This window comes from Varroa destructor, unplaced genomic scaffold (assembly GCF_002443255.2).
Source record: "Varroa destructor unplaced genomic scaffold, Vdes_3.0 BEIS01000006.1, whole genome shotgun sequence".
NCBI classification, from domain to species: Eukaryota; Metazoa; Arthropoda; class Arachnida; order Mesostigmata; family Varroidae; genus Varroa; species Varroa destructor.
In genome coordinates, this window is record NW_019211459.1 from 14,890,345 (window position 1) to 14,906,317 (window position 15,973).

Consider the following 15,973-nt stretch of genomic DNA (forward strand, 5'->3'; position numbering starts at 1 on the left):
TTGGACACTGCAGCGTCCGTTGATTTCCTGCTCATCGCCATTTATTGCCGACGGGGTCTGTCGTAGTGGGCGCTGTTACCGCCATTTCACTTATTCGCTCTGTCGCCGGGCGTTGCGGGACTCTGCAAAAACACGAAGCTGGGCGATACTAGCAACAGTAACATTAGCAGCGCGGAAGAACGCGTGTCGAAGAAATGGACGCCAACAAAACAAGCGTTCTTGTTGTCGTTGCTGCTGCCCCGGAATAGCTGTGCTTCAGCCAGCGCGATCGTTGTGACGCGAGCGTCCGTCGTTGGTTGAAGCATGCCGCAACAACAGTTAGTAGAACCGCTCTTGCGTCGCCAGTTGCAGGAAAAACGCGGTGACTGTCCTGCGTCTGTCCTCCTGCGGTACCGAAGCTGACGGTGGTCGTTGTCTGTCGCGCGGAGCAGAAACAGGCTGCGGAACGAAGGGGCGTTCTGCGCGGACCCTGGCGTAGCTGTGCAATGCTAACAGCTACGACCATGCTGCTCGTGTTGGTGCCATGAAGGATCTGTAACAGCGGGCGTAAAGCTACGGAAAGAAGGACTATGAATGAACGACGGTATCCACCGAGTCAGGCACGGTGGTCACGAGGGTGTGTCGTAGACGAAGGAGCAAGTTCGTGTTGCACAGCAGAGACAAACAGAAGTGGAAATCGAGACAAAGAGATAACACAAGATACGAAGGCGAGGGGCGTGGGGTATAGGGGGTGGATCAGCAGAAAAGCGGCAATCCACACGGAAGAGATTGTTCGCAAAGAGGCGGAACTTCGAAGGCGGTGGTCATACCGACAGTTAACTATTATACTATCGCTGCTTTTGCGGAAGGCGGGAGTGAACCGAGCTGTCGAACGCAATGGAAATAGCGACATTGTCCTTACAATGGTAGTGCTATAATAACAAAAATCAAACAGATGGAATGGAGAAGAAGTGCCAGCTGCGTCTGACCTCTCAAAAGGCAAAGATCCGGTTGTCGTTCTGGGTCAATATAATACAAATGGCGAAAATACATGCTAATAAATAATAGTTGATTAGACAATAAGGCGTTTCGGTGTGTTCTGAAAATTTATATCAACTACTAACCACGTAACCACAGATGTACGACTCATGTAATCGCAGTACGAACTATCACAAGTATAGTGAGATAGGCATCAGGTAGAAAGTCGGACAAAACATAACGGAAACTCCCTATTGTATGTACGTACATGTATATGTAGTATCGTGCGGCAGAAGTGGCTTTGCTCACGAATAACGTGCGTCTACGATTGCTCATTTACGTGTATAATTGGCCCGTTTGGATATCGGTAGTCTACGATGAATGCATGATACGAGTTCTTTTTGGCGCTTTGCTTGTTCATTAATTTGTTATTTCTTTTGATAGGACGTATATTCAAATAAACTTGACCCTAAGTTAGGTTGTTTACACGATAGCTAAGTGTGTTATCTCCAAAAGCGTATCAAAGAGAAACAAGCAGGACTCAAAATAGATTATGTAAATTAAGTTGTTTCTCGAAGTCGAAATAGGAAGACATTATGAACTTGAACAATTTTTCAGTAGACGTTTCCATTGCACTCGCGTATGGATCGCTATTGTGGTTAGATAAATTTCATTGCGGATATATCTCTAAGCAGGGTCCTAATCAAGCGAATGATATTATGTCACTCTCGTCATTAAGGACAATTCCCATGTTTGGCTTACGTAGTCCTGTTGATACCATTAGCTCACTTACAACATTTGAATGCAAGAGACACGTAACAGCAAAATGTCGATAGTGTCGTAAGGCGGCAACAATCATCAATTAGAAACCTCCTTACGATTAAGGCAGACGAGTCGTGTGTTTTTTTTTTGATAATCCTAATAATAACTATTTTGTCATTGTGCATCCAATAAGGCTGTACCGATAATACCTAATTTAGTTACAGATAATCGAAGTTATACGGACCGGTAATGGGGAAATTCGTTTGCACCCCTTTAAGTGAGGTGGGCACAAGCCATAAACAGATCTGTAAAATCCTTTAAATCTAAAACATATTGAATCAAGTTACTTATGAGTCTCATCCGAGGTAAATGTCGTGAAGCATCTAGGCATTCAAGCTAACAGCATCTTAATGGCAATGCTAACAAGATAATTTTCTGTGGCAGGCAAACAAACCACTTGTGCAAGTGTGCAGTATTCTGAAGCGGTCATCATTAGGGTCTCGGCCCAAACGTGCCTAAAAGTCCTACAGCTTGCAGAGGTTACTTGGACCTCTGTTATTTAGTTGACTAGAATAGCCCAAACCGCATTCTGGAAGACGGTCTACACGGGTAAAAATAAGGACTTTTATGGATTTCGAAGCATTTAGAGGTTATGGTGGGCGATTATAGAATACTATGTGCTTCTGTTAACCGTGGCAATCAGGTAATAATCGATACACGAGGCCATATATGACCAATAGAGCTAACTAATCACGTTTTGCAGAGCACAAATATATGAGCGACCGAAATTCGTGACGCTTCTAGATATGATCAACTCTAAAAGTAGTTTTTCCTCTAAGACGCGTTTTTTTTTACTCGTTTCTAACGATATGGAAGGACCAATTGAAAGTGGAAAGAAAGTTGTACTAAGTGCATCAGTTGGTTATGTAACTTCTACTGAGCACTAGAGAGGAAGCGTGAATATTTAGCACATTGCATCTACTCCCGCTTTTTCCAAGTCGAACGATTAACTTTACGATCACTTATTTGTATAGGTCACAATGTTGATGCTAGCCGGTCTCAGGGTTCTGTCGCCCTTGAAATAATAGTATGCTTAGAAACGCGATACGTTCCAACAGATGATAGTTTCCGTTATGAAGGATCGCAATTCATAGGAATAGAAAAGTAGAGAACATTTATCTTTCACATTCTTCCATATAATTAAGGACGAGTTATGGTATACGCCGTGAAACGAAACGCTGTAGAAACCTTATCGTTTTTTTTTTTTTTCCCCCTGTTCTATATATGGACGGCAAATACTAATAAGGAGATAGCAGGGTTCACAAAGCGTGACTCAGATTTCAGTAGAAATAGTCGCATTGTATTTACATGGTAGGAAAATTTATTGCAGCTAATTAGTAGTAGAATAGAAAACTAATTGTATTTGTAATAAAAAAATAAAGGCCCGATAGATTGTTTTAATCAAGCTAATTTATTGTGAAATTTATGCCGACACAGTGGGACCTGTGTGATATTTCATAGGAAATCATCATTGGTCCTAGGGACGGGCGATCGAGTACATCTGGATTGAGGCGTCTCGAGAAGAATAGCCCGTATAACTATTCGAATCGAGCCCAAGTTTCGTGTTGTGCTAATCTGTGTTACGCATTTCTCGAAAACGAATCTTTATACGCAGACGATGTAAAATGTGTAACATAAAGGTTTAGGCGAAAAAAATCTCGCAGAGCTGCAGGGTTAGGTTTACTGAGGCAGTGTTTCGATATTTTGGTGGTGTTTCTTTCTGGAAACCTCTCCTTACCTATAATAAGTGGCGCATGATAACAATCCAAGGCTAATCGCTGTGTAACTAGCCAACGATGGCACGGGAACACGTTCCAAGAGTTGTACCCCACTTGATACGTCCGACATTTTGGCGGCTTGTCGTACGGAACTCGTCACAGGCTCATATAAGTACAGGTTCGATAGAACGCTTCGACGGACGGACTCACACCTGCACAATACAGACACAGCGCACTTTTGCTAAAGGTATATGTATTCCGATATTCAAGCAACTTCCAGTCATGGGGGTACGCCGCGCTTATTTAGTTCTTCGAGTTTTTAAAACATTGATTCATCGATTAACGTGCCGTTCGTAGGGTACGTTCAAATGAACGACAATTACACACGGATCTGAGAGTTCGCTGTCGTTTTCATCGATCGAAGCGATGCCAGTCCACTGCTAACTGGGTTATCAACCGCTTTCATTAGGTATCACAGTGAGAATATCCGTTACGGTTTTGGCACGTTTTCACTTCGGTGACGTTCGTCGTCCACCCAGTTGGTCATCCAACTGACCTGAGTAAAGGGGGTGCACAAGTCGCTCCTCGAATAAACCGAACTAAGTAGATTTCGCCGAGATGATGACGATCACTCTTCGTATACTTTAATTAGTGGCGCATTTTTCCCCTCCTGCAGCTATCCCGATTCGAGAGGAAACAGAGTCTGCCGTTCCTACTGGTAACTTTTCTTCGGCACGGACTGAGCAGCAATCTCACAGCATCGATTACCAATACACCTAGCTTTTGTTCGTCGTTTATTTCCTTGTCTGTTCGCTTGCTTTATCAGTTTCGTTTCCACACTGTTCATCAATCTGAACGTACTTTTCTATTAACGTTCGGGGAAAGCTATCTGCCGCTTGTCAAAGCGTCAGCAGAGCGTTGCGCGGGCTTACCGTAGCAGATCTCAGTGCAAATCCTGCGTTCCATTGACAACGAAAACTGGCCACTTCTACCATTGCTACAAACTCTTCTACTGATTAACTTGTAGGGTACGCTGCTATTTCGCTACGACTATGTTTGTCGCTTGGCAGCTGAGCGTCGCGCTACCCGTTCGCTTGCGACTCGACGCAACAAGCTCTGGCAACACGCTAATCAACTACCCAACCAGCGATACAAAGCAACGAACAAGAGCTACAGTTGATGCCGCTGCCACCTGTGGCCGAGGGCTGCCATCCCGTACGCTCTCCCCAAAGCTGACTTCGACACTTCGGCTCTGAAACCGGCTTTCGCGTCATTGCACCGGGCGGCTTGTCACAACACTCCAGTCGCTACGAGCGCGGCGGCAATAGTGCTGGCAGCGGTAGCGGGACTAAACGGAAGTGAAGCTATCGCACACAACTTCCCAACGATACGTTAATAACACAGCTGTCGCTCGTTATCATAATAGACGTGGCAAAGCAGCCGTAACAATACGACGACAGTAGTCGTAGAACGTGGCAAGCATGCCCACACCCGATTCGTGACGACGTTTCGCCTCCCGCGAGCGTAACTGTCACCCGTTTCAGTAAGGCTAAACATGAGTCAACGCAGCTGCTACCTGATCGGTTCTAGCCTGTTCTACGTAACTATTACGTACGCATGCACTCATTCACATGGGCAGCGTACACGGCCCGCTGCTCTTTACTGCCATTGTTGATACATGGAGCTGATGGCTATTCTAGCTAGCTAAACCGTGACTCTGGTAACGTCGAGGCTATGGAGCAGCAGTCTGACAGCCGAATGTTGCTACTGTGACCATGTGAGTTGTTGATAATACCGCTATTGCTGCTGCTACCGCTACCGCCGCCGCCGCCGCCGCCGCCGCCGCCGCCGCCGCCGCCGCATAGAGCACTTGCATAGTCGGCAGCATTGGCCGCTACGAGCAGCTAGCTCAGAGCGCGAGGCTCCGGAGTCCAGCTCAGGAGCACCAGAGGTCGACTGTCCATCGTTGTTTCTCTGCCGTGGTCAGCGGCGCGATCTTCGACGCTGCGCCAATGACTCGTGCTACAGTAGCATAAGCAGTGGCAGTTTGCGCCTACAATTCCGTGACACAGTCAGGAGGAGCGGTGGCACCCCGAATGGAAACGATTGGCCTTTGGCTGGCTTACTCTTTGACGAAGATTTTGCGGGCCGAGGAAACAACTGCGGCGGGCGACTTTGCTACAACAGTTAGTCCGGGCAAGCTGAGCGACGCTGGTTCCGGTGGCGCTGATCGCCAGTAGCTTATTGTGATCGCGTCCCACCTAGTGGTGATGGCCCAGAGCGAGGGGGATAAACGGCTATTGTTGCCGGTTGTTTCTGTCTAGCAGCCGGTAAACGTGATGGAGAGAACGAACGGCTGAGAGGGGAGGCGAGCTTTTGCCAATCACAATCATTCAACGCGAACATAAAAGGTCCGAGCCGTCGAATGAAACAGATAGAGCAGGTATTGCCAGTGGTAAGGCAACATAACCAACGACTGGCAAGTAATGGGCGCGCAGAAGGCGATCACGAGCGCCATGATCAACTCCGAGCGGAAGGCCCTACCATCTATATGGCGCTGCAGCGGTACGCCGTTTTTGATGGGGGTCGCAATCGTATCAGATCCGAGAAGCGATGCCGCTCGGATTAAGACGACAGAGCAACAGTAAGAGAATCCTTCGCCGTCTCTTCGGTCAGGGGGGAAATAACGGCAGGGCAAACTCACGGGCTCATTGATGAGCGGCGAAAGTGGTAGAAATAATCGAGGAAGTGGTCCGAGATCGAAGTCAGCTGCTTTGGCGGTAGTAAACGAACGTTGTGCGATCGTGAGTGATTGACTACGTAACGAACGACCAATCTTGCTGCCGTCACTAAACCGGTCCATATAGTCGGAGATGAAAAAATTGTTTGGTAATAGAGATAAATTAAAATAAATAATTGCGTTTCTCTCAGGAGTGGTTGAGTAAGGTGGGGGCTGGTTTATTGTCTAAAAATCTAAAATCCGCAATAGTAGATATGAGATTTCGGAATTGAAAAGATACAAATTGCGCAACTAAAATCATCGTTGTTTGTGGAAATCAATAGAGAACTAATAATAACGACAATATGATAATATTTTTATTGTGAAAGCCAGATTTTGCCTGGCTCTACTTTGCAGACCCGCATTGAAAGATGCTGTCAACAACGATTCTAAAGTCGTAGTTAATTTTGAACTCCACAACAATGGCCTGCGTATAGAAGGACATTCAAATGAGCCTGAAACTGCAGCTGAGAATTTTTGCTCTGTAGAAACCACCGCGTGACGAACCTTAATTCATCGATTCAGTGCTCTAAATTGAAGTTGTTTGTTGGTGCTGTCTTCGTAAGATCCTGTTCTTGGATTTTTCGACACGTAAATTAACAGCGGCTCACTGGAACAGAACGCAAAGTTTCTTTTGATCTTTTTTTATTGACAATAAGTATCATCTAATATTCAATGTTTTGTCCTACACTGCATCGGATATAAGAAAAGGTTGGCCTCAATGTTTAAATAACAGTTTCCGACATCCGAAGTTTTCTGCTGATTACTTGCTTGCCTCGTTCGGAATTATGCCACTGAAACTATGATCGTAGCTTCCTACTCTTGGGAACTTACATCGGGATCATGTCCCGAAAAACAGCCTGGTCTATTCAGAATGACTCTTTCGTAACAAATGGCTTCGTCTGATTATGTCTAGAGCTGTTGCCATTGGACTAACATGTTCGCCTATATATCAAACACTCTAAAATTTTATAATTCCATACTGTACTTCGAATATACAGGAACTTGTACAGCTTCGAATTTTTCGATGCGCCTATTGGCTGTGACTTGGCACTTCGTATATACAGTGACTCAATGCGTTCCTATTTCTATTAATGTGTGCTATAGAGCTATACGAATTCGTTTTAGAAAATTAAGGGGCCATGGTGCTGCCGATAGATAAATAACGATGACACTAGTCGTTAGTTGTCTGATTTTTATAAATAGTTTAACAGAAGTAATTAATTACGATAATGTTAAAATATGCTTTGAAAAAAATAAACCAGTACTAGTAAAACCCCAGTATTTTTGGAAATGTCTGGATCTTGAACTTACAGCCCTTAAATATAATTTTAGGGGATACAAGTCCTTCTAATCTTTAATTTGATAGTAGTCAAGTGTTATATGCCACATGAAGAATTCTGGCTGCTTTCTTTGGATTCAGTTTCCAAAAATGGGTTTGCTGGTCGCAAAAGAAGTCTATCTTCGACAGATCTTTATCAGATATAAAGATAAGCCACCAAACCGACCTAAGTACATATGAGCGCATACGACGAAAAGCCTAAATGAAATTAAACTCAACGCTGGCTTACTGAGAAGAAGCATTCTCGGCTTGAATAGTGCGTTCCGCTCAATTTTTCTAGTTTGGATAGCTGAGGACATTTTTGAAGGAACGTAACTGTTAGATTGATCTGGAAGACGTAAGCATATACTGCTCTCTTACATACATATTTTTATATATTCTTCTCATACAATCTTGAACTATTCCGAAACTTTTTTCATATAAGCAGGATAGTCAGTGTAGTGAGAGTTTTTTTTTTTCCCACAAAACTGGGCTTGTCGGTACGCAGTTCGCGGGAAATCACTTGCCAGCTAAACGTCTTCCGAAAAAGCCTTCAACTCGACTTTGAGTTTTCGCTTTTCAAAAACAAAACGACGAAAATCTCACATTTTACCTTTTTGAAACAGGAGACCTGTTCAGGCAGTTCTGAGTCTTCCGGCTGGAAGTGGTGATCCGAAGCTCCTTCAAGTATCTGTTTTCGGCCCTGTCTCGCGCAGCGGTGCTGATTAAGGCTTCAAACCACCTCGTCTATCCGCAGCATTGCACCTATGGCCGCACCGAAAGGAAAAAGGCAATGCAGATAGTTTTAAGCCTTAACAGACAAGAACGAATACTATCGCCCTCCTCATCCGAGCCATAATCTGGCTATGAGTGTATGAAATTACTCAGTCCGCTTTTGTCGTCTGTTACGCAGACATTTGAGCGAATCGGCGGGCAACGTCGTGCCTCCCACATTCATAACATACATCATACCTGTGCGTTCGATGTGCCTAGCGGAAACAATTGTATCACGACGTACTAATGCTTGTCATATAGCTAAGCTGAGATCTCCAGAGCCAGGTCGTAGCTGAAGAGTGAAAATATGTTAGATGCACAGGCCTGTCAGGTTTTACAGCTTAGGCTTTTATAGCTTAAGAAGAAAGACAGAATACGCTAGCGACCTTCTTCTTGCTTTTCAGTTTGCAGCTGGCCAGACATAGCCTGCGTCGATACCAGCAGCAACGCTAAATCTGAAGGTGATCGTCCATTGAGACAAATTTTCACAAAATGGCCAACGAAGTCCGCTCTCACGCATCACGCTCTATCCAGTTCGTATCGCTCAATGGCTTGCAGCCCCGCGAGTCGCTGAATTTGCCCATGTAGTCGCGGTTTACGACGTGTGCTGACTTCAACTCATACCTCCTCTAAACCTTCAAGTGAGCTTTTTATACTATTAGATTTGATTAATGTACTCAAGAAAATATAGTACTAAATAATATAATGGTTAATAATATAATAAATAATGGTTGTAATAGAGATGAAGGAGCTTTTAGCTCTCGAGGATTTCGAGTGTTTTAGTCTCCTGCCTGCTTGAGATCCAGAGTCAAGGGCAGTGTTTTGGTAATTACTATCCGCGTACAGCGGAATATCGTGACGAAAGTAATTCGGTGTCTTAATGTCATCGAGTGATCGTTTTTTTTTTCTTAAATGATGGACTGTGCAGAACGATACTCAACTATTGATATACGATTTAGATATTGAATTGTTGCCCATACGCTTTCATGCACTGAGAATTAATCTCTAACCAGTTCCGAGAAACTAGCAAAGCGTTAAGTCGTAACTATTGTACGTAAAATACGTAACTTGGACATTACGTTTTAAGATATACTAGCGCCTTACTCAAACTGATGGTTAGATACAGCCAGCTATATTCCGGGATCCAGTAGGTATTTTATCAATTGTATATTCCAACATCAGATTTAATGTTAGTGACGATAGCTTTCATAGATTGTACGTGTTGAGAATGAGTTGTCTGATGTACTGTCGTAGACGGCTGATTATGCATAGTTGCTTGTGGGGTAATCTTTGCAAAATGGCTGATTGTAGTAGATCTGTTGCAGGGTAGGCACAGCCAATGCTAGGTGAACTACGTAATCATACATACGAGACGTCGTTGTTTCACAGCTTTGTAGCCTCCTATCTAAGGGACCTATATCATTTCGTTCGCTGACCGTATAAGGTGCGTCGTCGTACAGAGCAACGAGCTTCGTAATATTATCAGCATACACAGACACGACGGATCGATATGGAAGCTGCGTGCCTGCATAGATGATACCGAAATCGGTCGATAGGCACCTGGCAAAAGCTCGACCATTTATTGGAACGAATATACGATCTGCTTTGAGCTCTGAAGTGACTTTGCATAAATCTGCTAAATATGCAGTTATGTGCCTACTTGAATCTCTTCCAGGTTTTGAATGGCCGTTTAAAGCAGGAGTCTGTTCTAGCTTTCTTTCACAGAAGGACTGGACAGTTAACGTTAAGGGTCCTACGAAATCCGGAATCCGGAGCAGTAAGTTCGGATGGTGATAATCACAAGTACTTGAAACCGATAGAGAACACGCACACTTTCCTTTTTTTTTCTTAAGTATCCTTCGTGTATATTTTTAGTGAAGTTCTACTAATATAATAGTTCACATAGTTATTTATTAGAGGCTATACATTCGACAGAATTTGATGGTTCTATCAGCTGTGAGATATCAGTCAGTACAGCAGGCAAAAAGAACTTTTCCAACAAAGTGTTGCGATACGCAAAAAAAACTATTTTACATGTCTTTTTACTTTTTTTTTTACTACTGAACTTTACTTACCTACCTACTTCAACCGGCTGGTGATATTAGGCTATAACAGTATTGAGCTGAAGTAATTTATCACCATGTTAACACTCCCGCATATCAATTAATTAGCCTAGTTAACCTCATCGTTATCGCACTTATGAAAGTGATGAAGAATTAGGCGAGAATATTCCATTGGATCTTATCGGCCTGTAACTCAGACCCACTTACCAGTCCTGGGTTGGGGCATCCTGTCAGACGTTGGTTGTCCGTGCATTCACTGGTAGATTTAACTCTCCTACGAGCACTTCCCCACCGATCAGCTCATATCGGGCATCTGATCAGTACTATTATCAGGAATTCCTCAATTTACAAATGTTCCGTTTACTTCTTTGCTATAATACGGTGACGGATTTGTCGTCGACCAATCAAATATGGCCATACTGGACCTGTGTGACATTGTTTATAAAATTAAGTTCCCTGCGCTTCAAAGATGCGATTTTAGTCTTTTGGAAGCCTAACCACTGAACTCGTCGAACGCGGACCGCTACTAAAGTTTAAGAAACCTAATCTTACCCGACACAAATGACGCGTTTAACATTTACAACAAGGACTAAAAAACGTTCAATGGTTTCAAAACTGAACTCATCCTGCCCGCTAAAACGTCCGGGCTGGCTGAGCGTCAGTACCCTCACGCGAAATTAAATCGCACTTTTCGTTACGTGACTGTCGCCATTTTGACGCTGCATGCAGCGGTCGTTTTTACCGCGAGTATTTTCGACCCGCAAAAGGATCCAAAACAGAAAGCGTGACTTCATCCTCAAAGCAAACCGCGAATCCACTCAGAGAATAGAAGCTACATTTAAAGAAAGTGGCAGTCGACAGTTGAGTTGGGGCAACGACACTTCCACTGGAACTGTGATACAATCCCAGACGAACATGAAGACAAAGAGACCTCTAAAAATGAGGTGTTCACCTTCTATGTTGACGCCCTTCTGTACTTTGACAACCGTCAACTTCACTACTTTTACGTGGGTGATTTGCAGACCGAACGCGCCGAGAGCATCCCAATGACAGTTGGAGTCGCTGGCGGAACTTTCGTTGAGCACGGCGAAATTTTGTTCTGTACAGGTGCAATAAGAAAAATACAAATGAATCTACAGGATTCCCTTAGAAGCGTACGTTTACTGATAATAGCACTCAGTTACGCTGGACACCTATCGCTGAAGATACGAAGAGCTGTAGAAATGGTAACGAAGGTGTGCCCGACATGAAACTTCAAGATTATAGTGTACAGGAACTACGCGAACTGATGATGATAACCGACGAAAAAATTCGTCCCGAAATCCTCTATCATGAAACGAAACACTATTAACGTTCGTGCATATCCTATACTATATCACTGTCTAGTAAAATTGCAAACAGTCGAAGATCTTCGAAAACAGTAGTTGATATACTAGTTATTAACCCTTGTCCATTAATAACCCATTATTAACTTATATTCAGTGTAATAGGGTAAAGATATGATAATTGTTCGATATTATTAACCAGGTAATTCCGATCGTCCCATGGAACGAGTGCGTCTTCGGTAGTTCGATTTTGTGCTAACAATGAGACTGTTGCTCCTAGGCGATATCAGTGTTCTGTCGTCATCATATTCACTACGCGTTCGTACGACTAGAATTTTTCAGTTTGCGGAGGGGTTTGCTTGCGGGAAAAGAGCTTGCGTCGCAGATGGAGTTCGTTACGGGGCTGCGCGTGGCCAACTTTGTTCCCTTATAACTTAGGCCATGGATGCTGTGCTCGTCCTTCTAGCTCCGCCATCTATTCCACTAGGCTTCGTCAGTAACACTTCTCCACTTTATCGTTCCCTTTCTAAAGTTTGTTCCGCTTTTCCCAGTACTGAATTTTTCTTTCGATTTCGAGCCCTTTTGGCTATGCTTCGGGGCGTTTCTTATTCGTGTTCTTCTGTGCAAGTAGTGTTTCATCCCTAACGAGAGCTAAACTGTGTTTCCGCCCATATTTGCTCCTGTTAATATGCCGTTACAATTGAGAAAGTTCTGTCTGCACCCATACCATCGTTGTATCTCAACTTATCTTCACAACTAAACAAACTTAATTCTAACATAATCTAATTGCGAAATAACTGTGTCTAGCGCTCGTTTGCTATTCTAGTTTTTTTGCTTTTATAATATATATATATAATTTGTTTGCTTCGCATGTCATAGGGAACGGAAGTTTTACTTGGTCGGTCTTAAATTTAAACAACATTTACAGATTTACACTTACGTCATATTTAATATTCCTATTAAGCGTTGCTTTTGCGCCTAGTGCTATCAAATCTATGTGTGACAGTCGTATCACCCTGATGATTACACGCAATTTTAACAATGGATACCCGATACATTAACAAGAAAAAAAGTCGTCGTCTTTCTTATTTCAGTCGAAATACATATAGTTGCGGTTACCTGTTTCAAGGCGCGGCGGTCGAAGGGCAGCAGCCCCACTGACAGACAGTTAATTAATTTCAAAATTCTAATCAAGATCGGATGTATTTCATATGAATATGCGTAACGGGAATGAAAGGGTTGTATTTGGGAGAAGCATTGGTACAATCATTTCGATACTAGCAGCATCCTTCTACTATCCCCGTTCGAATCTAGCTATTGTTCTCTGCCCTAGACGCGCCTAACTTGAAGTATAAGTTCATATCATCTTTGCAATTCTCGCCTCGTTTACATTTGATCCTTGTAACGATCAAAGCTCTGAATAGATTAAATAGCTAAAAGCACATTTACATTGTTTGTCAACGTATGTTGGGTCAAAAATCTACTCCGTGCCCAGTTTGTCAATCTAATTGGGTCTCTGTTACGAGGACACTGATTCAACGCAGCAGTAGTACAATATTACTAGCACTTTTTAGAGAAGTGCTCTTGTAGTGACTTTAAAGTCTCGGTACGAAGTGTACCGTAGAGTTAACCCCCGGAGTGGAGCTATCCTAAAGAAGCGCTTGTGTATCACAATAGAAGTTGTATGGGATGGAGTATATTTTATGTTTGTACGAATATTTACACATGTTTAGGCTAAGTGGAGTAAATTGATCGCTCAGTAATATGCTGCACTTTCGTGTCCCTGCTGTATCGGTAGTTTTGGTCGTTTTGTTTACATATTGTCCCTAATACAAGAGTTAAACCGTTGAGCTTAAAAGCAAAGAGTACATTTGTTGTTGTAACTGAAGTTATTTATGTTGTAAGTTGGCCACGTACAGACCTATTCGTTGAGCTTCATCCATGCGTAATCTTAGTACAGCTTATTCTCCTGCACCGCACTTAGAATAGCGTATGAACTAATGGACTCTCAAAGAAGATGTTCTTGCTTCCAAACGCTAACTGGACCCGCCTAGTGATTCTTCATCAAGCACCCACGTTGACCTTAATGACAATGTCAATGTAACGTATACATTAAACTGTCGTAGACATAACGTTTTTTTCACGTATATAAGCTCGCTAGGGACATTTGATGAATATTTGTTATACACAATTGATGTTTTACGGAAGCAGAGGCTAGGCAGGGCTAGCTTGGTGCTCAGGTAGAGACGGTCAGCCAGGAAAGCCGTTTCTATACTTGATCCTGCGATACACTGAGCCATAACAGGAACGAGAGATTTTCGGAGCGAACGAGCTTTACAAGTCGAATTGCTGAACCGATTAAATAAGACGGCTGACATGGTATTCTCTCATATACCACAACAAGACATATTAACGAGCATGAAAGAAGCAGAAAACCAAATTACAGTTATTCAAGTGTCTCCTTGTAAGTTGATTTTAACTGCGTTAAATCTACGCAGCAGCCATTAGGTCAAGGAAATGAACTGGACGTTTGGGTTCCTCGAAGTGCGTTTGTCAGCCGCTACAAGTCTCAACAAATGACGTGTGGTCTGGAATAGGCTGCCTCCCATATGTTTAAGTTAATATATTACTTTAATTATTTACTTAATCATAGTAACGTTGATAATGTATTATTACTATCAAAGGCTTTAATATTGTTTTAATATACGACACGCGGTCAATCGTTGCTATGTTAACCCGACAGTTCTTCTTCCGCCACACGCATACACTCATGGTTGTTGACATATCCATATATATATATATAAAAAGTTTTCCTCCGTCAGTTTAAAAATGTGAGCTGATCGGCCATTGATCCAGGCGTACAGCAGTCAAAGCTGCACTGCCTGACGGTGGACCATAACCCGTGAGCAACCTGCTGATATTGGCCATTTCTGCCTATGCCGCAGACTGAAAGGCCTCGCCAGCCCAACCGGTCACAACGATCCACAGTGGCATCTGCAACGATATGGCTGCTTGGAACGAACTCACATTTTACGCTGCCTAGGACTCGCTTCGTTCGTCCTGTCGGCCGCAGTAGCCTTTGCAGGACTCGTCTTTATGAAGACCTGCGGCTAAAAGATGACAAGGAATCATCACTGTGAATTACTATCAAAGAGTACTCCAACAATGACGAACGCGATGCAAGTTGCGGTTAATAACAGAGTTGTTCATGAAGAAGAAACCTGTGATGACGACGAAAAACATCACGAAAATGAATCGTCTATCATTCAACTGCTCACATTTGACAATGACCCGCTTCCACAGTCGACGCACATGCCACCGAGCCAGTTTTACGGAAATATCTACAAAGCAAAGCTCGCTGGGGAAGTTCCAATGACAACGAGTGTTTTTGTTGACGCGTAGGAGGACAGACACTTTGTACGGGTGCCCCTTTGATAAAAAATAACAAAGTAAAGAAATCAGAGTTCTGGGAATGTGGCCGGGGACGGGAATATTTTCAAAGGCGCAGTGCTAAATCATAATAATGCGTGCTTGTAACGCTGGACCCTCAAACTTGACGATATGGAAAGCTGTCAGAACTGGAAGGAAGCTCCAAAATGTCCATACTTACTTTTTTAGCGGAAATATACATCTTTTAAGTTAAAAACATTGAAAGTCGCATTTGAATCACAACGTAGATACGACCTTTCGCTAAACGTCGGGTACTCGAATAGCACGTTTTTGTTTAGCTGGGAAAAATTTACCTCTCATACCCTTATTCAATAGATCTTTATTTTCCATATAGCATTATAAACATCGTAGGGGGAATATTTAATAAGCAATTATAGATTTTTTTTTATGCCTCAGTTTGAGAAAGAGCTTTTTTCTAATGAGTGTCTACACCAGTCCGTTAAAAGGGTTTGCCAAAATAGGCACGCAGGGTGATTGTCTCAAGTCTCGTTGGATAATCATTGGAAAATATGTGTTGTGCGGGTTGCTTCTAACTTTGCTCTAGTGTACCGACCCAATGGGCCCAGCTAATTATCGTGCTAGCTTGTCGGACATTTGGTATACATACGTTTGTACTGTATTCGGTAAACACGGGTGACTGGAGCGTAATAAAAAAGTTTTTATCGTTTCAGCTTTTTCGTGTGCACGACGATTAATCCTCTAAAAGGAACTCACTGTGTCCTAAGACAGACGCACTATCCCATACGTTTTGCAGCTAACATACA

At 43.1% G+C, this 15,973-nt stretch overlaps 1 protein-coding gene and 1 long non-coding RNA gene across 5 annotated transcripts in view; one reads left to right on the forward strand and one right to left on the reverse strand.

The window, feature by feature from the left end:
* The window catches only part of LOC111253455 (E3 ubiquitin-protein ligase AMFR-like), a 115,029-nt gene extending 109,718 nt beyond the window's left edge, over window positions 1-5,311 (reverse strand). The window contains exon 1 of the mRNA XM_022812834.2: window positions 3,518-5,311. Coding sequence (XP_022668569.1) covers window positions 3,518-3,627 — 110 coding nt within the window. The 5' untranslated portion in view covers window positions 3,628-5,311. The remainder of the gene's footprint in view (window positions 1-3,517) is intronic.
* The window catches only part of LOC111253457 (uncharacterized), a 29,678-nt gene that overhangs the window by 9,291 nt on the left and 4,414 nt on the right, over window positions 1-15,973 (forward strand). For 2 of the 4 annotated variants that reach the window (XR_002674667.2, XR_015316198.1), the window contains exon 1: window positions 5,469-9,012. This is a non-coding gene — a long non-coding RNA (uncharacterized LOC111253457). Of the gene's footprint in view, window positions 1-5,468; window positions 9,013-15,973 lie in introns of those variants that run through there. The other 2 variants (XR_015316199.1, XR_015316200.1) reach the window with 2 other exon arrangements.